Raw genomic sequence first — 23,516 nt, forward strand, 5'->3', positions numbered from 1 at the left:
TTATTTCTGCTTTGTTCCCCGAATCCTCAACAAGTATTCTGCTTGGTGAATATTTGCAGCAACGGATCCCATCTACAAACTGAGTTAACGCGTCAGAATTCAAGTTACGTGTACCCAAGCATGGAATTTATCGTGTCTAGAGACCTACAACTTGTGGGTTACATGACCACTGGCTTACTAAAGCATACTTGGAGGATACCACAGCATGTGGCACAAGTATTCATTTTGTGGATCCTCACAGACCCAAACACATTTTTTGTGTAACTTCACAAGCTCAAGGATTTCAGTCCAGAAGTTATCTTTTTCTTTCATATGGAAAACAGGACTAAACCGAAATTGAGCGTGATGTAGAGGAACGTTACCTGAAAGGTGACTTGGAACTGAAGAAAGGATTGTATTTAAGTAACTTTTATTCTGTGGTAGAGACTTAAGATAGGAGTATTTTCACTGGTTCTTTTTTTATTGCAGACCATAACAATGATTTTAAGTAAAAAAGAGAAAAATTAAGGAATAGATGCCTTGAAAGAGGAATTTAATTCATGTGGCTTTCAAAGCCTTTGCTTTCAATTAGCTTTATGACAAACACTTCAGTGGAAAAAAAAATAGGCTTTGACAAGGCTTTAACACCCGTCCTTTTCTAGTTGCTGGGGAAACTCCCTGTTTCAATGATAGAGTAATTCAACAATATGATTCATCCCAACAGTCCGCGGAAAAAAAGTTATTTTTCCTCAGATGTCAGCCTCGCGTTTCCCGAGTTCTCAGTTTCTGATTTACTTACACACCTGTGGGCTAAAAATTAAATCAAATAAGTCGGTGTTTATCTATCGCTGTCACCATCGTGCCAAGGGGGGGGTGTACGACCCCCCCACGGTGCGAAGCCACGACTCCTGCCTCTGTCCGGGGTGTGAGTCAGCGCTTTCCCGGGCAGGAGCGCGCAGGCCGCTCAGCCGGGCGGGACACAAAGAGTCAGCGCCGCGCAGCTTCCAGGCGCCCCCTCCCCTCTTCCTCCTCGTTGACGGAAAAACGGCGCCGCCGGTGCGGGGAGCCGCCTCTCGCCGTGACGCGGCGCCGGTGCGGGGAGCCGCCTCTCCGCCCCCGTGGCCGCCGCGGCCTACAAGCTCCACGCAGCGCCGCCAACGCGGTTGCCTCACCGCCTCTCATCCCCTCGCCGCCTCAGCCGGGCCCGCCCCTCTCCCAGTCTCCTCCGCGGCTCCCCCCTCCCCGAGCCAGGCGGAGCTGGCTCTGGGACCGACGTTGTTTCTCGTCGCTGCCGCCGCCTTTCCCCGGTGACCGAGGGCACCGGCGCCGTCCGGCGGGATCCTTTCTCTGGCCACCGCCTAACCCTCAGCGTCGCCTCTGCAGGAGCCGGCACTGCCCGCGAAGCGGCCATGAGCTGGGGCACGGAGCTGTGGGTGAGTCTCGGCTCGCCTCTCATTGTGTCTGGGATTCACCGCCTTCCCTTGTCTGGCGAGGCGGCTTCCTCAGAGGAGGCGCGGAGCGGCCGATGCCTCTGAGGCCTCTGAGGCGCTTTGTTCGGCCCTCGCGGGGGGAAGGCGGGGAGCCGCAAGCCTCGGGCAGGGGGAGCCGCGGAGGGGCGCGCGGCGGGCCGCGGAGCGCCTCGGCCGGGAAGCGAGTGCGCGCGCGCCATGGCGCTCCCCGGGCCGCGGAGGAGGGGCACGCGCCGCCTCGCCCTCCGCCGCTCGTCCGGTAACGGTCACGGCAGGTCGAGCGCCTTTGTGTGCGCTCGCCACTGGGGTGCGGGAAGGGGAGGGCTGTCGGTGCGAGGGGGCGGGGGCCTGAGGCGCGCCCGGGGGCTGCCAGGGGCGGGGTCCCGGCTCGGGCAGGGCAGGGCGGCCCCAGCGGCTCGCACCGGGCGTTCGCAGGGCGGCTGCTCCTTTCCCGAACATCGCCGGTCTGCGCTGGCGAGTAGAGCGTTTTGAGCCCCTCATTGGAAGCGTGGCGTTAGGTCTTTTCTTAAACCTCTGCCCCTCGTCGGAAGGCTTTTTGTCTGTGCCGAGGGCAGTAAAGAAAGGGCTTCTCGCGGGGCATGTGCCGAAGTGAAGCGCGGCGATGTCTGCTCGCGGGCAGTCACGGGATGTTTGATTTTGTCTTGTCGGATTTCCTGCTATAACTAGACCCGATACTGATCGTGGGAAAGTTTAAACAAACAAACAAAAAAGATAGTACCGAGGAAGGTTTAACGTCCCCGTTTCAAACGCTCCCTGCGTTTGTTTGATTTAAAGATTGTGAAGCACAGACGCTTGCAGTGAGGAAAAAATAATTAAAGCTGGAGATTCCAGCTCGTGATCCTGGCGTTATAGTCTTTATTTATGGTTCTTTAAAAAATGGAGTTGAATTAAATTCCTTTATCAGTAGTTTCTATGATAAGGGCTATTGGTTGAGGAGCAAAGAGCTGCTTAGCACTGAGACAGTTGGCCGAGTGAGCTGGGGAGGCCGAGGGCACTGAAGTGTGTGAGCACTGAAGTCTGGTTGTGTGGGTAAGGTACAGGAGCTGGGCCAGTGGAGCTCCCCAAGCCACCGGAATAAGTCGTATCTGGCTATGCAAATGAAGATGTTATAGCATTGCATCAAGTGTGCTATGTGGAGAAGCCTGAATTTAAGAGTTGCTTTAGTGCTTTGTACAGTAACTTAATTAGGATGAGGCATGATGAGAAGTCAGATAAAATACACTTGTGAAGTACTGACAGCACTGCTGTAACAAACCTGAAATATAAAACTGTTGTACTGTTAACAGTAAGGAGTAAGTAAAATCCAGGGTTTATATTATCAGTACAGGTGTGTCTTTGTAGCTCATGCTTGTGTATACTTCAGGTGAGGGTGTAAGTATTTTGGAAGAGTGGAGTTTTACATTTTAGGAGAGCACTTAAGTGTGTATCATTTTGGAAATGATACCCATGATTTTGCTTATGTGTCTCCATTTTGTCTGCCTCTTATTTTCTTTGTTCAGCTTCTAAATGACACTTAAGACTTTGAGGTTTCTCTTATATTCAGTCTTGTTAAAAAGTGTTTATCATTCTCACGTGCTTAAGAAATATATACAAAGGTGGATTGTGACTTTTCAGTTCGTTTTAGTGATGCACATTTCATTCAAAATGTCATGAAACTAGCTGAATTTTATGTAGAACTACTAGATTTTTTTTCCCAAGTCATTAATTATTGTATGTTAGCTTGAAGAAATGATGTTCAGAACTTGGAGCTAGAAGTTTTACTACAACACTTATTTCAATGAAATGCTTTTTTTCTTGGTATTGGGGATGCCTGCATTTCTGCACTAATGAGGCTGCTTCATGCATAAAATGGTCTGTTTGTAACTCTACCACTAGACTGACAATACAAGTTTTTACATGAAAATGTACCTTTTAAATGTGGGTTGTTTGTTTTTTTCTTCCTGTTGAATCTAATCATACTTCAAAAAAATTTTAGGGCTCTAAAGCAGATTTGTTTTCTTAGTTGGAAAAATATTCAGTACTTCCCTTATTGCAAACCAGATTGAATGTTTAATGGTTTTAACAATATGCATTGGGCAAACTAACATTACTTTTTAAAAACTGATACTTAATTAAAAATTAGCTTAAATCTAGGTTAAAAACACAATATCAATACCTGTGGAAATTCAAAGACAGGATTCTGAACAAGGAGTAAATAAACTATTAGATGTGTTTGTGTTCTGCTGTAGCTTTTCTTTCATCAGTGCAGCTTCGGAAGGTAGCCCACCTGCACTGGGTTTGCTAATGGCCATAGGACACTGGCAACTAGTGATGTCAAGCACGTGTAGCTGCAGAAAGCTGTTCTGCACAGGTTTTCTGAAGGCCTGATGGAGCTCTTGGTCATTTAGTGCTTACACCTGTGGTTGTAAAGTGGAATTTGTCAGGATTAGGACTGATACCTAGATGATAGCTTTTTCAGAGCATTTTCAAATAAGTATTTAGGCTTTGCTGATTCCCTAGAGGCAAATTTGATGATTTTTTTTTTTAAATCAGATGTTTTAATATGTCCTTAACTCTTGCCTTCTCAAATTATATCTCTTTGTGCTGATTATTGGTATTTTATGCTGATTTTTTTTCCTGAAGTCGTGCTTTTTGTGATTTCCGATGAAGTAAAAAGTGTGTGTGAAGGAATTGATATCGACTGCTTGTCTCTAGACAAATGACGAGCCAGAAGAAAAGTCAGGGGATTAGGAAAGCAATTTGTATGTGTGTTTGGTATTGATGTGGAACTTACTTAATATGGGTGTTCTGGTATTGAAACAATGCATGTGCTAATTATTACACCAGGGACATGACAAGGGAGAGATTTTCTTTGCATCAGTATTTTCTAATTCTTGATATTCTGTAGCTGCTCTTTCTGTTTGTGGATAATGGTGTGATTTTGTTTGTTTGTTTTTTCAAGCAACTGTTTTTATAAGTACACCCCTGTTCTCTGCAGTGGGTGTGCATTGGCCAGAACATATGCCTTGAGTAGGCTAAGGCTCTTCTTGCTTTTCAGTATGTCTTAGCTAAACAGCATGCTCCCTGTTGTGTTTACTTTGATAGCACTGAAATATGTTCCCCTTTTATGCTTGCTTTTTTTAACAAGAAGTTTTGGTTGATTTTGAAAGTATTGTTCCACAAATAGTTTCATCCTTCTCAGTGCATTTATCTTTGTGGTCACACTGCAGCATATACCTTATAGTATTCCCATACAAACCAGTGCAGGGCCACCAAGATGATAAGAGAACTGGAACAACTTCCTTATGAGGAAAGGCTGTGGGAACTGGGGCTGTTTAGTCTAGAGAAGGGGAGACTGAGGGGGATCTAATTAATATTTATGAGTATCTTAATAGTGGATGTCAGGAGTTTGGGGCGTACCTTTTTTGCTGTTGTATCTAGCAACAGGTCAAGGGGTAATGGGATGAAACTGGAACACAGAAGGTGATGGAGCAGTGGCACAGGCTGCCCAGGGAAGTTGTAGAGTCTACTTCCTTGGAGGTCTTCAAAACCCACCTGGATCCGTTCCTGTGCAACCTGATCTAGGTGGACCTGCTTTAGCAGGGGATTTGGACTAGATGATCTCTAAAAGGTCCCTTCCATCATTCTGTGATGATTCTATGAAAACTGAAGATACTTTCGAGAACTCACTTGCAGGATAATATTCTCTGTTACAACAGAGTAGTCAGAACTGGGAAGGCTCATCTTCTGTAATCCAGTTGAAATGATATTTTCTGAGAATTTGATTCTTGTGTGCTGAGTTTTTGTATCTGTAATATTTATTTTTTTTGAGGTAACATTTGTAAAGCAGTAACCATCTGATGAAGGAGGGCACTTAATCACAAAGTAGTATTGCTGCATTTTCTAGAATCATAGAATGGTAGGGGACCTTTAGAGGTCATCCCGTTCAACCCCCCTGCAGAAGCAGGTCGCATAGGAACATGTCCAGGTGGGTCTTGAAGACCTCCAAAGAAGACTCCACAATCCCCCTGGGCAGCCTGTGCCAGGGCTCCCTCAGCATGAAATAGTTTTCTCTTGTGTTTAAATGGAACTTTTTTTGTGTTCCAGCTTCATTCCCTTACCCCTTGTACACTTCATTAGTGATAGAAAGTTGTTGCTGTTTATTTAGGTAGAATTTGCAGAGTTTTAACTTTTTTTGACAGGCTTTTTTTTTGAAAGCAGCATGCTTACGTTTGCAACACGGTGGTAAGAGACTGGGCAGACTTGCAGACTTGCTTTATAAGGTGCCTCTGTCTTATTTCTGTCAAACTGTGTTGCAGTATCCGAGGCAAGAGCAGGTGAATGAAACTAAAATTGTCGGTTGGGTTTTTGTGCATTAATTGAATATATAGTGCATATGCTTTGATGCTGAAGGCTGATTGAGCCTTGGAAACACAGGGATAGTTGATAATGAAGTTCTTGGCTTCGTGAGCGGGACAAGTTAAACTGTATGATCAGCACTCTGAAGTGGCTTCTTTGGAAATTAATTAAAAAGTTTGTGCTGTCTCTTGAAAAATATCCTTCCTGATTTTTTTTTTTTTTTAACTTTTGATGCATGTTCTGTCTTTCCAACCCCTTAATGGCAGTTGGCAGGAAGAGTTTGAATACTACGTCAGAACATTTTTAATCTGTAAAACCAGTCTATCCATCTGTTCCTCACCTCTTAAATATTTAAAGCAGAAATTCTGCTGAGGGCTTTTGTGCTAAGATGTCATGATTAAAAAAAAAGTTGTAGAAGATTTAATGATACTACTGTTGTGAGCTCCTTGAGTCCAGAAGCACAACATCTTCTACAATTAAGAAACCACTGGCACTGAAGGATATTATTTTAGAAATGAGTTACGTTGGACCACAGAAAGATTACAGTATGTTTGGTGACTTGTGCTTTTTAATCTTGAGCAAAATGCATTCTGTGCCTAAACACAAGTTTTACTACCAAAGATATTAAGCAGTTTTCAGTTTTATTAATAGTGTTCAAAAGCTGCTAAAAATTTTCCTATGCTTTGCAGACATTATTTCCTCTTTGTTTTAAAATCTCTTTTTGTAGACGAGAAATTGGGTGACATTGTCTAATCGTAAAAGTTGCTGAGTTTAATTACATGAAAAACATCCACAGAATGTAAATATGGAAAAATTAGACTTTAGAAAGTAGCTAGAGTATTATGTAGCATGTTTCTGTTGTAATAATTTCTTGTATTTCTGTTCACTAGATTAGAAAAACTGATTAGCTAAATAAGTTTTATTCAAAGCAGTTTGAAACTGAGAAACCTTTCTCTACAATTAGTATGTCTGTGTGATTATGTAGTCCCTAGCATTGTTAATGACAGAAGTTGTTTTTTAATCAGTTAAGAAAACATTGAAGATAACTCTAAATATCAAACTATATCCCTTGTGGAAAGTTCTTCTGGGCTTTTGAACCCAAATCTTCTGTGAGCTTTCTTTTCCAGTGTGCTAACGCAGCTTGTGTTAAAGCTAACGTTCTGTTTAATACATAGATGTTTGTGAGATGAAACTTGGATATTTTCCCCCTGATTTCTCCTTCAATATAACCCAAAGATTGCAAGTAGTACTCCGGATTCTCTTTTAATTCAGTGTTCTTGCTGTTGTGGTCTGCAAATATGTGCAAGGTATGTGTCTTGTGGCTGAAGGATGAAAATACAGAGTTTTCCAGATGCATGCAGTGGTCTTACATGTCTCCTGTCATGGGTAGGATACTGGATAAAATGCTTAGCCTCTGTGAGGTTACCATCTTTCACAAGGAGTATTGTGCGATTTATCCCATCCTTGTGAAGACCTCTGAGATTTTTCCATAGGAAGTTATGTAAGGATCAGGTACTTGATTATTGAACGTGTAGTTGCTTCAGATTCTGGAATGAAACAATTGTATTGAGTTTTAGTTAGCAATAATGTTTGTCTGTATTTTTCTTGCAATTGTCTGGTTTGTAAACATCTGCCCTTTTTACTGATTTTTCCAGGAAGGAGTGAGTCATTGTCTTGAGACTTTATCAGTTTGATTTTGGCAGTGAACATAGTTTAATTTCAGAATGCATGCATGCTGGTGACTTTGAGTATCAATTTAAAAGTAGTTTTTTCATTTTGGAAAGCTGATTATCACCTGATAACCATTAAAATGGCATCTGGTTTTATTTATGGCCTGAATTTTGTATATACTTGGAAATGTATATGCTGTTCAAGGAAGTTTGAACGAACATACATGAGACTTTACTAATCTGGAAATGCTAAGTGCTTTCTTTGTAGAAATGTATGTAATATCCTTATTCACAATACAAAATCTGAGAGTTGCCTAGATCAAGATTCTAAACGCCACAGCTAGTAGTTTGTGATTTCCTGAGTGAGAATAACAGGAGGTTGGTTGAGATTTCAAGATCTTCGACATCAACCAGGCAGAGAATTTCTTTAAGGAGTGTATCTGTCAAAATGATCATCCTTTTCAATGACAAATCCATCAGAACTTGGGGTGCTGAACAGCACGAACAGAGAAAAGTCCATTTTAATGTGCTGAGGTTTCTATTCGTGGTCAGGGATGTCCAAGTAGATATGATTTGTGCTTTCAACAGTTTGCAGGTAAATACTGGGAGACAGAAGGTTTCTGTTAATGCTTGTGTAAGTTGTCACTGATGCTATAGACCTACTGAAATAAGTCTGAAATCTCTAAGTTCATTTGTGTATTTGAATTAATTCTTACACTGTGTATAGTTAAATATGCGGTCCTTACATTTGCAGAACAATGCTTTATCATGCTTGATAAGGCCAGTAATTGAGTAACATGGGGTTTTTGGGTGCTTTTTGTGTGTTTTTTTATGGAGAGGAAGTTTTTCAACACATTTCAAATTAAAATGTCATTGTTCATAGCACACACATGTGCATACTTCTTAAGCAACTTGAATTTGGTAGGAAAAGAATTCCCCAAAGCCCAGCTGTGTTCATCTTTTTCCTGTGTTGGTGAACAAATTGTTCAGTGAAAGTTGACATTCCAATTAGCTTGTTTCATTTTGTCCCTAGTGAATTTATGTACCCCAGTCTCAGTGCTCTCTTGGCAGAAAGTTGAGAGGTTTGTCTTCAAATGAATGTCAGTGCTTCAGCTGGATGGGAGAAGGAAAAAAAAACTGTGCTAATGTAAACCTAAGCTTCTGGTTTTCATTAAAATGTGGACCCCCTACACTGATTTTTTTTTTTATGGACTTATCTGCAACAAATTTTGTTAGTCTGAATTTGTTTTTTCTCAACTACAAGTTCTGTTTTAAGAGGAGAGTGGCAGCAGTATTGTATTACCTGCTAGGTAACAAGAAGAAAGGGCTTAATTTCAGGTGTACTTACCTTTCTGTTATTTCCAATCATGCTGAAATTTGTAGTAGTTACATGTGAGACTCACATGAAGCTTTTCCTTCATTAGTCAGAACTCTGCATCTGCTTTGTCATTTACAATAAAAGGGTATTAGCCTGCTAAAACAGCTTTCTGGCAATATGCTTTATGTGTTTGTACATAGCTTTGTTACTTCTCCTTAAAAAATGTAAAAAATGCAGTCTTACAGTGAGCCAAAAAGCTAGTATTTCAAGCCCTGAATTTTTCTTGGGCTTTACTGTGAAACTCTTGTGTGGTCTTGGACAAGTAAACTTCTTGTCTCTGTTCTTTGGGTTGTAGGTTTGGAAAAAAATATTGAATTTTTAAAAAAATCAAATGGAAATCGTAACAATACCTGCATTTATAGAATACTTTAACGTTCTTCAATGTTTAAGTGCAAAACAAGTTTTTAAAGTGTTAGAAGCAAAACACAAAAAGGAAGAAGTTTTAATAATTTATCCTAACTCTCTTTGATCTTGACTTGGACTTGGAGTAACCATTAAAACTCGTCACTTGCATGGGTGAACTCTGCTATGTAGGAACAGAAAGGTTCACCCTTGTATTATAGTATCTATCCTTGTAAAGCTTATGCTTGGCAAGTATTTGTTCAAGAGGCAGGTAACATGCATCAGCTGGTACATCATCAGCAGGTACACATGAAATAGTAGAATGTGCTGTTTTGTAGTTCCACATTAAGTAAGCAATATTTTTTCAGCATTGTGCAATGAAATGACATCTACTTGATTTGAGATTGCAGTACTATTTAAGAACTGAACTACTGAAATATGACAACAGCTGCCATGGAGAGTTGAGAGGCAACCTTGCTTTTGACATGCTTGGGGGAACCAGGTGTGAGTGAAGGTAATGAAGATAAGTGTGCCTCTTAAATTTTGTCTTTCCTTTGAAAAGGCAGCATCGATTGCTGGATTCTTTCTCATCATGGATGCCCATGTGGATGGGAAAAGCTCACCTTATGAATTCTGTTTGGCAGAGTAATTGAGAGGGTTTTCTTTGAATGTGCATATGATTAATGTGCACTCAGTTTTCCTCTCAGATGCTTCATTTCTTTCCAAGAAGGTAAATTGCTCTTGCAGGGGAATTGGACTAGATGATCTTTTGAGGGCCCTTCCAATCCTGTGTGCTTCTGTGATTTGCTCTAGGTTACACAGGGTTCACCCCTGATAATAAGTGGATAAATTATACCTGGTTTAGCTATCTGTTATGATGATAATTACCTGGCTGTTTTGTCCGCAATTTATATGAAGTCAGTTGCAAGCTATTGTGATGAAATGAGTGATGCTCATACAAGAATGTAGAGACATAAGGGACATTTGTGCAAGGATGCACGCGGGCAACATAGCACAACCAGCAGGGTTGACTCAAAGCCACCTTTTGTTTGCCTTCTACTTCCTTATATATCCTGCTTCCACCCATATGATCACACAGGGTTCCATTGATTAACATGGAGCACTTGTTCCTAATAATTGGAAGCAGCTTGGCAGCTGCATCAACTTGTCCCTGCCACCTTTACTCAAACTGAGGAAATATCTGGCTTGTCCAAATCATATTCTTTCTCAATTAAAACACGTGCCCACAGCAAGTAGAGGAAATTTTAGGATATTTAACATCTGTAATCAATGATTGGAGTTTATTTTATGTTTGTAATTATTTAATGCCTAGAACCATTGGTGGCATAGGGGGCTTATGTTGTGCTGTGTCCTACATACAATGTGACGACCATCCCCAATTCAGTTAACTTTCAATTCTAGCAGAGGATGGGTCATTTACTGATATGGCAAATGAAGGAGTTGTGGAAAATGTAGTATTGTTCAGCGTGATGGACAGTCATCTCAACTGTGGCATCTTACCTGTTTCTTTTGGTAAGCCTTGAAAGCAAAGAGTAGCAATGGGGTGAAACTTTGTCATGTTTGCAGGGTACTAGCATGTAAGCAACCTAGGAGAATGCAGGAAATACTGGTTGAAGTGTATAAGGGAGTATTGGAGTCTCCTCTGCAAACAGTAATCCTTTGGTATAATGAGGTAATAGAGCAGGAATCAGCCAGCAACGCCCTTAGAAGTGAGGATAAGAAGCTAATGTTTGATGTAAAGAAACAGGGAGAGAGAACACTCAAGAAACATGGAGGTGAAATTATCTCTCAATACTAGAAAAAAGACTGTTGCTGTAATAGGGAAATTAGATGGATAGAGAAAGGATAAAGGTTGCAGCTATTTTAATGGTTAGAAAGAGCTTGATTTTCCAAAAAAAAAGTAGAATTTGTTACCAAGTCTTAGGATAGAACATAGATTTGAGGAAGAAGTAAAATGCTCAGGTGAAAGAGATTAAAAGATTGACCCAAGTTTGTAAAAGGTACAAAGCAGTACAATGAAATTAAGGAATGATGCATATTATCTGCATTTTAATGAAACATGCTTTATCTCTGAAATTCTTGAAAATAAGTAGTAGTTTGTCAGGAAAATCCAAATGCCTGGGATTTTTCTGCTTTATAAGCAATGCAAGAACTATTTAGACGTGTCAGTTCCATGAAACTTCAGTAGAAGTGTCACCATGTGAAGAAAGCCAAGTAATTTTGAGGTGTCCTGACTCTTTGGTGTGATACTCAAATATTTACTTCTGTAGCAAGAGGTGTGGCAGTCTGATTAAGTCTTCAGCTTAAGACTAAGGAAGTAAGCATTGTGGGTTATTTGTGTTGGTTTGGTTTGATAGCTTCTTTGTTTTGTAAAAGTTGCAGGGCTGTTTGTTGTCTTCCTGCTGCATTAGTATAACCTGGAGTTTATCTCCCTGAGTTTAAGGCTCGTATTTTTTTTTTTTCCTGACTGATCTCTCTATAACAACAAGGGTAACTTCTTTCTAAAGTATTTTTTTAAGAAACATTTTTACTTCGGTTCTGGTGGTGTATTGATGATCTCTTTCCAGGAACAATGTGGCAGTTCCTCAGGCACTAGGCTGGCACTTGGGAGATACAAGCGTGATTTCCCAGAGTTTCAGTTTTATCATCTGCATTTCTGAGAAGGAAATAGTGGGGTAGGGGTGGTTGTGTGTAACTAAGATGTTTTTACTGGAAAAAAAATTCCAATTAATGGATTGGAATTGGATTCTTGTAAAACCAAAAACTGACTCAGTGTTAAGACCTTAGTTGGTGCAAACAAAACCAATGACAGCTGTGTTGTCCTAGCTGCTCTTGGTATAATGACTTTCAATTACCTTGGTTCTGAGGGTATGTCATTTAATTTCACTGAAATTTCAATAGTTGAACTGAAGTAGTTTTTATATGGGCTTAAATACCTAAAGATGAGATGGCAGTAGTATTTATGCTTAGTGATTCTTAGATAAAACATTTTTTTCATGGTTTGTACTGTAAGGCTGTAGTTGTGGGCTGTGTAATGAATACAACTTGACATCATGTGAATGAAATGCCTTGCAATTTTGGAGAAACTAAGTCATCAATGGAAGGGGACAAAAATACACAGATTTTATTACAGTATAGACTTTATTTTTGCAATTTAAGAAATGCCAAGTATTAAGCTGTATTTCATTCTGTTATCATCAGAGTCACATTCATTTAAATGACATGGGCTAAAATCTAGTTAGGGAAAAGGCACTTATCTTGCTTTTTTTTTTCCCTACTGATTATAATTAGGCATGTTTTAGTCACCGAATTGAAAATGTTTTTGCTAGGATGTAAAGTGTGAAATATCGATTTTCAGTGGGTTTTAATCAAGCTCATAATGTTAAAACCAAAGTTGGAACTCCCATATGCAATTAGATGGTTTCAGTTTTAGAATCAATGTAAGAAGAGCAGATATAACAGTTTTGTTCAGTGTAAAATATATGATTTTGTGGTTTTCCCGTATCTCATGTTTTATTCAATATTTGAAGCTGTTTCTTGGAATTTATTTATTATTTTCTGACAGTTCCTAGAGTACTGATTGTCACTTATTGTTTAGTATTTTGCTATTTGAATTCCCTGAGGACTTATCTCACTAAACACTTAATAAGGACATAAGTAGCACTTTATGTTTAAAAGGAAATTACCAATAGTTGGATTTTACGTATAGGACATACAAAATACGATGAGTCAATGCCATAAAATACAGAAGCATTTCCATGTCTTTAGGTGATGTCTTTCATTCTCCTTACAGGTCTAAGTGTAGTAAGGAGTGTTAGTTTTATAGAGTTTGGTTAGAACTTGCTTTTGAAAGGGAAGTACTATGATTTGTGGCAAGTTACTGTGCTGATCTGCAATTAATTTTAAAGTATATCTCCAGTATATTATTGAGCACTTTCCTACTGCTTTACTCATTATTATTTCTGATTTGGTAATCACAGAATCATAAGGATTGAAAGGGACCTTGAAATATCATCTAGTCCAACCTCCCTGCCAGAGCAGGATCTCCTAGAGTAGGTCACACAGGAACTCGTTCGGGTTGGTTTTGAATGTCTCCAGAGAAGGAGAATCAACAACCCAGCTGGGCAGCCTGTTCCAGTGCTCCATCAGCCTCACAGCAAAGAAATTCTTCCTTGAGTTTCTTTAAGACTTTTTTTATGTTCTGGCTTGTACCTGTTGCCTCATGTTCTGTCGTTGGACATCATTGAGAGCAGCCTGGCTCTATCCTCCCGACACCTGCCCTTTACATATTTGTAAACATTAATGTTTACATATTTGTAAACATTAATGAGATCACCCCTTGGTCTCCTCCAAGCTAAAGAGCCCCAGCTCCTTCAGCCTTTCATCATAATGGAGGTGCTTCATTCCCTTAATTATCTTTGTGGCCCTGCATTGAACTTTCTCCAGCAGTTCCCTGTCCTTCTGGAACTGAGAGGCCCAGAACTGGACACATTATTCCAGATGCAGTCTCAGGAGGGCAGAGTATGGGGAGAGGAGAACCTCTCTTGGCCTGCTGCCCACAGGCCTTCTAATAGACCCCAGGATGCCATTGGTGTTCTAGGCCATAAGGGCACAGTCCTGGGTCATGCTCATTCTGCTGTCCATCAGGACCTGCAGGTCCTTTTCCCTACTCTACTCTGTTAAGAGTTCATTCCCCAACCTGTACTAGTACATGGGGTTATTCTTCCCCAGATACAAGATTGTACACTTGCCCTAGTTAAATTTCATTAGATTTCTCCCTGCTCAACTCTCCAGCCTGTCTAGGTCTCATTGAATGGCAGCACAGCCTTCTGGTGTGTCAGCCACTCCCCCCAGTTCAATATCATCAGCAAACTTGCTGACAGTGCCCTCTGTTCCCTCATCAAGGTCGTTAATATATTGAACAGTGCTGGTCCCAGCACTGACCCCTGAGGGACTCCACTAGACACAGGCCTCCAGCTAGACCTTGTCCCATTGATCACAACTCTCTGCTTTCTTCCCTTCAACCAGTGAACGATCCACCTCACTACCTGATCATCCAGCCCACACTTTCTCAGTTTTGCTGTGAGGATGCTGTGGGAGATGGTGTCAACTGCTTTACTGAAATCAAGATAAACCACATCCACTGCACTACCACCATCTATCCACCTGATTACATCTTCACAAAAGGCTATCAGGTTGGTCAAACATGACTTCCCCTTGGTAAAACCATGTTGACTGCTCCTAAAGACCCTCTTGTCCTTTAAATATCTGGAGACAGCACCCATGATAGGTTGTTCCATCACCTTGCCAGGGATGGAGATGAGGCTGACCAGTCTGTTGTTACCTGGGTCTTCCTTCTTGCCCTTTTTGAAGACTACAGTGACATTTGCTTTCCTCCAGTTCTCAGGCACCTTGTCTGTTCTCCACAACTTGCTGAAGGTTACATATTACAGTAGTTGTGATGGTCATCAATGGAATAAGCACTTTTGCATGGAGTATAGAAATAACATAGTGCTTAAAATGATGGTGTGGAAAATCAAAGTATTTCTTGATTAGGGCAGTGAGAAAATTCTCAGTATCTGTCTATTGAGTAAACAGTGCAGTTACATTGGTAGGGCAAATTGTGCAAAAGGGGCATGAAGAAAGAATTAAAAGGCAAATAGATGGACAAGAGAGTGAAAAATTAGATTAGATGATCAAGAAGTGATCCTGAGAAATTGTGAGGGACAAAAATTGGCCAAGACATTTTTTTGATTGAGTCACAGATGAAGTACCTAGATTGGATGCTTCTTTATGCCTTTCTGATCTCCATTGTATTTCAATGTGAATACTCTTATATTTGTATTAGTCAGGAAGGAAATAACGGCAGAAGGGAGGCTCCTGTTGGAGTAGCATTTGATTTCTACATTGGCTGTTTGATGGTCTCTGAAATGGGAATTGTCTCTTCAAAAAGAACAGATGCAGTTCAGTTTCAGTTTTCTCAGATGGAATGTCATTCCATGTTTAGTCCTCTCCCGAAGTGAGTACTATTTGTCTTGCTTCAGAAATATTTGCACCAGTTATGTAGTAGATTGCTTGCTTTCAGTATTGAACTCCTGCAGTGCTGTGAAATATATTTATGGAGGCTATTGTCATTTTCATACTGAAGAAATTGCTATGCCGGATTACCAAAACAATACAAAATTTAGCTGTATTGATTGTGGGCTTTGTATGTGTTTTGGAAAGAATCAGAAATGTAGCTCTGACAATTTAAAGATGTGGTGGTTTGCTTTTGGTTGGGTTTTTTTTTAATATGCTGGAGTATGTATTCAGCTTTTATATATCCAACTTCAATGTCCAAATATGCTGTAATAGGGGTTTTTTTACCAAGTCACTTTTCTTACAGGAGTGCATATGCTTATGGTTAAATTACATCACTTTGATAATTTCCCATGTAATTTAAGGTATTTGGAAGGAAGTACACCTTGTTAACTTGGAAGGGGAACAGTATGTTTTTAATATTTGATCTTGCAAAGAAAGTACGTTACTAGAAAAGGTGATTTATGAATAATTTTAATCTTATCCTGACAGTGCAGGTTGTGACTTCGAAGTATATGGTGAAATATAAGAGGAATTTATTGTATATTTTAGGTTTATATCTTAAAAACTGAAACTTACGGGCAGTACCATTATGTTATGTTTTAATATTACATTGTCTGAATCTCAAAACCTTAAAAAATTCCGTTGTTTTGGAGAGGCCATTAGTTACATCTGGTTTTAGTTTAAATTCTTTATTCAGCTATGTTCATGTTACTGCAAATTTTGCTTTAAAAGCAGTAAGTGCAGTAGATCTGTTTTAAGTAACGGATGAGTTTGGAGGTGTCTTGTGGGTGTGTTTTTGTTGTTTGGGGGTTCTTTTGTTTGTTCTCCCAGAGTGCTATCTTTATCTTATGTAATGTTCCAAAGAAGACAGGAAAGCTTTTCTTTGCTGTGCTGTTAATTTCCTGTTAAGTATATGGATCTAGTTTTATAATCAAGTTTGTAAAGTATTTACTGTTTGCAAGATATTTGTGAAGAGGTAAAAGTGTGGCTTGTATATTCTGTCTCTTGAACACCAAAAGTCTTCACGGGTGATACTAAAAAGGGAAGTTCACCTTAGAGTGATTTTTAGAGACAAATTCCCTAGTCTATTGACAAAAAAACCAAACAGCATCTGGTGAATCAGTTAATGGGTGAGCCTGCCAGTTTCACAACTGTTTACCTAACCCAGTCCCCTCTGATCTCTGATGTTCTGAAGTGTTGAACATTGTCTGCTCCTGTTTAGTGGGGAGTTGTGCACAAAACACTCTGTGGTGATGAATCCTGTTACTATATGCAGCCTTTTCTAAACAAAAAAGGGCTAATGATTCAATCTTACTCTGAGTGATTTAGAAGAACAAATACTTGTTGACAATCTGTATAGCACAGTTGTATCTTTTGAATGCCAAGAATTTCAAGGTATATGCCTTCATCTTAGAATTATCTGATAGGAGCTGATAATAGCACTAGGAAATACCTTCTTTCATTCCAGTAGCATTCACTGACTCGAGTAGTTGAAGCAGCTTATCAGAGCTATGCTAAATAAGGAGATTGTGTCTGGACCTAGTGTCTGCACCATGGACATAGTGTCTGTGTTTAAAGGTAAAAGATCTAGTATATATTATTTCAGTACAAAATCCTTGTGGGCTTACTAGGTATTTTAATTGCACTTATTGTGAGAAGTTATCTAAAAGTTAATACCAGGATATGTTTGGTTTATTCCTATGCCATAAATTTTATTTTATGAGTTCATTGTTTAAAGAATTATGGATTAGAAATAGTGCCATGAAATATGTTTTGTTTAAGGATCTGTTGACTTGAGTTTAATATTCTAAATAATGTGTACCTTTACTTTCCTCACAAATATTTAATATTAAGGAGTGTACTTTGTTCTCTATGTGTTGAAATGATAAAGGTCTGCTGCTGATACTCAATGCTTGATTCGGTATAGGTATTTTTATATTACGTTTTTCTTAATTGTCAGAATGATAAAGAATATGTGAATCATATATACCAATTTCTTCTCTCTACTTACTCCACTGAGATAACGCTTACATGTGCACCTTTAAATGCGAAACACGGCAAATTGACTCTTCTGTGTGGGATTTGTGTGCTCTACTTATTAAACTCTATGGTTTTGAAGTCAGTTAAAAATTGTATTCTTGGAGCCGCCTACTTAATAGCTGAGCAGACAAATACAAGGAAATGCTATTTGAATAACAGGGAAGTTGATACTCTCCCTTCTTTTTCTCCTCCCCCAGCTGGCAGAAAGTACTTCCTTGTTTTAAATTGGTACTGCTTGCTATCACAGTCATCTTGGCTTTTTGGTGAGTTCAGAGCTGTGACTGTCTATACTATAATATATAGTGTAGACTCGAACTACGTTATATGCAAACAGTTATTTTACTTATGTCACATTTCAGTTCGGTAAAATACTCACATAGTGCAGTGTAAGCTGGGTGTCATGGTAGTGCAACTGGACATACTGTAATACAGCTTGTACAGAGTTGTGCATGTATATTTGAGGGATAGAGATAAAAATAAACAAGGAACTGTGTCCTGCAAAGCAGTGGATGCAGGTTCATTGCCATAAAGTGAGCAGCAAAGCTGATAGAACTTGTTTTCTTCTGAATTTGTGGTGTAGGGCATCTAGGTGTTACATAATAATATTCCATTTACAAAATCTTCTGTTTTCCCCAGTTGTCTCCTCTGTACCTCCTCCCTTATCACTATACCCCAGGGTAATAACCAGCTACTTGCAGGGAACTTTTTCACTTTGTGGCATTGATACCGCTCCCTTCTTCTGTTGAGCCCACAAGGTGTTCTAAGTTCACTTCCATACATGTGTATAGAGAGGAAAAAAGCAGTGCATACTCGTGCTTGTTGGATACTATGCTAGACTGGCCAGAGCAGGAACTTAACAGTAAGTAAGATCTCTTCCCCGTTTCTACAAGTTTTTAGAAAAGAGGTCCTTTAGAATGCAAAAATAGACTGTCACAGATATAAGAGCTGGAGAGTATCAGGGCTGCTTATGCATTTGGGCTCCTGTAGATGCATTTTTACTAATATTGTGGCAATATCTAGTATTTGTAGAGCGGCATTTAGAAGTTTTAAAAGTTTTCAGTAGTTTAGTTTCACCAATTCATTTTTAGTCATACACTAAAATACCTTGTATATTGAGCATCAAGCCATGTAATAACATTTCTAACTGAAGAAAAACATTTTTTCAAAAATAAAAATCTTGTAGTATTGTTTTCCAAACAAGATACTTTGTTCTTGCAGATTTTCTGCAGGCTAAAGTTACTCATGCAGTAGATGTGCTGGTTTTATACAGAACTTCTCCTTCACGTGGCTCTTGAGCATACAACGCATTCAGTATTTTGCTACTTCATTGATGGATAGCCCTACTGCTTTATACTATTTGTTATTGCAGTGTTGCTTTAAAGACATGGGATTTTTCCCAAGTATTTATTATAACGAACAACAGCAAATCTAAGCATTGTATGAATACTAGTGTTTTTTTACTCTGGTGCATTACATTCCACTTCTTTATGGTTAATCTTAAGGTCTTCCTGGCTCTTTTTGCAGTAACTAGGACTTAAATCTACTTATGCTTCTGTCTTTTTATTAACAGCATTCAGCCACTCCCAGAAGATTCGAGAAGTGCCTACTTTCTGCCTTGGCTATGATGAAAATAAGATATATTTAGGGGAATTGACATAATTATGTCCTTTGTATAGACAAGGCAGGTATAGTGCTGTCCCTGTGTTGGTGACAGCTATTTTAAGGAGCTTAAAGGGGCTATTTGGAAGCTAAGTGACTGGATTCTGATTCAGTTTTCAAAGTAGGATTTCAGGGTATATATTTTATGTATGGTTGTATTCTGCAGGAAGGAGACTATGGTTAGTGATGCTTTATATATATGTGTGTATGTGTTTATATGTTTCTCAAATGGTGATGGTTAGGAAGTCCATTCTATTTGCCTGGGGCAAAGTATCTTACTTTTGGTAAGTTGTAGGTAAAGACAGTTGATACCACAGTGAACAACCCTATTTATTGACAAGCTCATTGTGTAATGAGTAGCAGAGACAGCGGATGCCTCTGAGTGTTCTGGCAGCTATGCTGTGTGTTGGTAGAATGTCCTGAGGAGGAGACAAAGATGTGTTTAGGAAACCACCCTCACTGCAGAATCAGACAGGTTGTGACCTGTCCTGGGAAGACAGAGCCAGGAGTCCCCTGAGAGCAGCAGAAAGCAGACTCATTGGTAAACTCATGTGATTAATTGAATTTTTTTCTTTATGTAAGTTTGCATCTTGATAGGGTGAAGTAAATACACTGCTTTAGTTCAGATAAGTGTGCCCATCCATTCTGGAGATGATTCATAAGCTAGACGAATAGGAGTGACCATTGAGATGCCCTCTGTGGCATTCCTATTCTCTCTGTTGTTCAGTCTCCCAGCAGTTAACAGTTTCAATTGATTTGTTCTGCTGGTAGAAAACTGATGCTGTAAAATTGCTAGTCTAGCTGATATATTCAGTGGCATGGGTGAACTGGAGTGCACAGCTGTAACCTCTAATATCTTTCTGCTGATGTCCAGATGCAGAACTTGATTCTGTTGTGCTTCTGGCTGCTCATTCCAAAAGCAGTCACAAACATGTCTTCTCTTCTGTCTGTGATAGATTCCTGCCCTTTCCTGGAAAATAAATGTGGCTGTCACACCTGTGAAGTTGTTAGCTGCCAAACAAGACATCCCCTCTTGCGAGCCCTGACTTCACAGCAGATGTTTCCAAAGCGATTCCCTTGCTGCTTCTCTTTGGCACTGCAGCTCTCCCTTTTCAGCTTCACTTTAGAAACCTGACTTGCCGTGTATCTTATGGCATGGCTAGATATCTAGTGGCTTGGTGTCACTTTTGAGTTGTTTGCTCACTTCATGCAAACATTTCCCTAACCATAGAAATAAACTTTTCAAAAAGAAAACTGATGGTGGTGCTACTTTTTAAGAATATATGCGAAAGTTTTAACAGGCAAATGGCTTTTTCACACTACATTCATACTATAAATTTATTGATTCTTTATTCCTTAAAGCAATGGAGTTTTTCTTCCAGCTAGAAGTAATTTTTTAATTCCCATTGTTTTCCTTTTGGATATTAAGCACTTCAAGACTGCATTTCTGTAGTAGAGTTTCTCACAAATATTTTCAAGCTACGACATAAAGTTTACTGTTAATACCAGTGTCTTAATTTTTGCAAGCAAAATAGGTCCATGTCCTGAAGGTCTGCCTACGAATTTTCAGAGGTTCTTTTTAGGAGTGATTTTTCCTTTTCATGTCTCCAAAGGACCAGTAGTTTCTCTTCATACTATCCTGCCCATACAGTCTATACTGAACCTTTGATGTAATATGAAGTTAAAATGTGAAGTTCTGTTTAGTTTATGTATATGCACCTGTAACTTTATTTTTTTATCTGAATCTCTGAATACCCCTGCTTTATTTCCAGTGTAGCTGTGGCTTTTTATTTTGCTGCTCTGAACCTTCCCATGGATATTGATTTCCTAGTCTATAAAATGCCTAGCCTTAAAGTTTGCTCACAGCCACGTTTGTTTTCACACATTTATTTGTTATAATACATAGATAATTTCAGAGAGGAATGAGGTATAATTTGCAGGTTAGTCTTGCAGCTACAATCTGCAAGTTTTTGTAGAAAGCAGAAAAGCAATAAACTTTGTTCCTGATATAGAAACAGTTCTTTGTTAGTTTTTAGATGTAAAACTAACAGGATGTTTAAAAAAAAATAAACTACTGTTTAGCTGGAATCAGTTCTTGCTTGCCTGTTAGGAGGAAGCACATTGCAGGTGCCAGCAAAAAAGGAAGACCAGAAGACTAAATTGATGATAATAAAAACAGGCAGTAAGAGAGAGGTGATAATTGCTTCACACAATAAAATAGAAGAGCTACTATCCTAGCCTAGAAAAGGAAGCAGGAATGCATGAAGATAGACACAGAAGTATGCTATGGTTTAAGCCCAGCTAGCCAGCAATGAAAACAAAAAACAGTTAGGCACTGAAGAGATTTCAAAGATCAGAAAAACTACAACATGTTGTCAGAAGTAGATTAGTGTTACATACTCTAATTAAAAGAGAATTTTATAATCTAATGTGTCCTGAAGACAAATAGGGACAGGAATACTATACTGGTAACTTAATAATACATTTATGTCTGATTATAGTTGCCATAATTTTTAATGTAGCTCATCAAATAGTTCTTTGCATAAACACTGCAAGTTTGTTTTGTTTTTAAAAAAAACAAGCAACGAGTTCCACAGTGTTTTCTAGAAACACTTCAGATATTTCAGGAGAAGATCTTGATAAAATCTTAATATGTGAAGTAGTCACTTTATAATGTTTAATAATTTCAAATATTTAACTTCTTGGACAGTTGGGACTTTCTGTCTTCTGCAGTACTGCTGGTGCAGGATGGAAGCACGATATGCAGACTTTATAATTTAAACTTATCCATAATTGAGGTTCATTTGAAAAGCCCTCATGGACTTTAAGAAAACAAGACCTGTGCTCAATGCCAAGTTACATAATCATCCATTTTTTCATACTTGGATTACTGTGTACTTGCAGTTGTGTAAGTAATTTGTCACTTTTCCTAAAGTAATAATAAAATAGAACATTTATATCCACAAATGCACTGTTGTTTTTATTTTCTATGCCAAATGTTTCGGGTTGTTTTTCTGAACAAGACCTGATTCCTGTTTTTTCCATGGTCTGAACACTTTCTTCTTGCAGTCTCATTACAGTGTAGTATATATTTCATTATACTGGACTTTAGAAGTGTTAAGAACTCAGAGCAAAATATGGAATTAACCCTCCACCCACTGAATCAGAAGGTTAGACTGGCAAAACTATACAGCCTGGAGAACAAAGAACTGAGGGGGGAAAAAAAAAAGTCCTGTGCCAGTTGTACACAAATTGCTATTAAAATCACTTGGATATCTGTGGACTAAAATTGTAGTCAGGTAAAAGTACAGAAATAATGATGTACAATTGAGACAAAGGTGAATAAAATGGTGGTACCGTAATTAATACAGAATGTTGTGATTTCAAATAAAATGTCTTAATAATATGTTTTAAAGATATCGCAGATTTAATGAATTGTAGTAATTAATTGAGGTAGATTGCTTAAACTTGAAGTTCTGTGTTTAATATAATTTGTAAGGCTTTTAACTTCTGGAGATTGTCAAAACGAAATCAGTGAAAGGGAGGCTTAATAAGTAGACGTTAACGTAATAAACTATTACATTATCTATTGTAAAGGAATCATTAAGTAAAATGGAGATTTATTTTTTTACAGAACTTGATACCACAATGCTAGTTTTTAATACAAGTAGAAACACTTTCCGAAGTTGATGAAAGCTGAGAATGTTAACCCTTTAAAAATGCCTTTTATTTGAAACTCCAGTCTAAAAAAAAAAATAACTGGACTAGCTACTGATAGCTTTAGGAAGACTACAGTTTTGGTATTTCCACTGCCATGTTCCATCTGTGTTCACCCTTTGAAGAGATTGTCCATGCTTTTCATGGCTTCTTGAGGCTTGTTGCAGGGAAAAACAGTTGTCTGTAAGAAGGGGAGAGCAAATCTGGTATTTTGGACATGTTTTGTCTTTGGTACAGACTTGATTCAGCTTGGCTTCTTGCTTTGATGCTTCAGCTGCTGTTATAGAGCTTTATGGTATCTGCAAAAACCCGATAAGTTTAGAACTGTGTGTCTGAAGCATTTGTAACATTGATCTGTGGTTCCAGTAAATAATCTGGAAGTGGAATTTAGGGAGGTAATATTTATTTTGGAATGGTCTATATTGATGTACCACAAACTTTTTGTGTATTGACAGATTTGTTTGTTTACAATGTAGAGACTTGGGACTACATTCCAGTTTTTGAGTGGGCAGTTTGTACTTAGGGCCACCATCCATTAGCTAACGTTAATCAGTTTAATAACAGTCAGCTGTAGTTTTTATAAAGCTTTTTACAAAAATCGCCTGCTCAGCTGATAAGGGTTGTGGGGAGTTACTAGACAAACAGCAATACATATTTGCCTTGGAGTACTGTTGAGAACACATGGTCCTATCAACTCAGTAGACAGATAGCCAGAGAAAAGGAGCCAGCCAAATTAATACACTGAGATATTAGTACACTGATAAAAATTCCAGCCTTAAAATTTGTTGGAGCTATTTAGTT

The 23,516-nt window shown here is 39.0% G+C and overlaps 1 protein-coding gene across 2 annotated transcripts in view; it reads left to right on the plus strand.

Moving 5' to 3' along the window:
• Window positions 1-1,075: 1,075 nt before the first annotated feature.
• Window positions 1,076-23,516, plus strand: part of FNBP1L (formin binding protein 1 like) — a 54,993-nt gene continuing 32,552 nt past the window's right edge. The window contains exon 1 of one of the 2 annotated variants that reach the window (XM_062004058.1): window positions 1,076-1,412. In XM_062004058.1, the coding sequence (XP_061860042.1) occupies window positions 1,389-1,412 (24 nt within the window). In that variant the 5' untranslated portion in view covers window positions 1,076-1,388. The remainder of the gene's footprint in view (window positions 1,413-23,516) is intronic. The other variant, XM_062004057.1, reaches the window with a different exon arrangement.

Source organism: Colius striatus, chromosome 10 (assembly GCF_028858725.1).
Source record: "Colius striatus isolate bColStr4 chromosome 10, bColStr4.1.hap1, whole genome shotgun sequence".
Classification (NCBI taxonomy): Eukaryota; Metazoa; Chordata; class Aves; order Coliiformes; family Coliidae; genus Colius; species Colius striatus.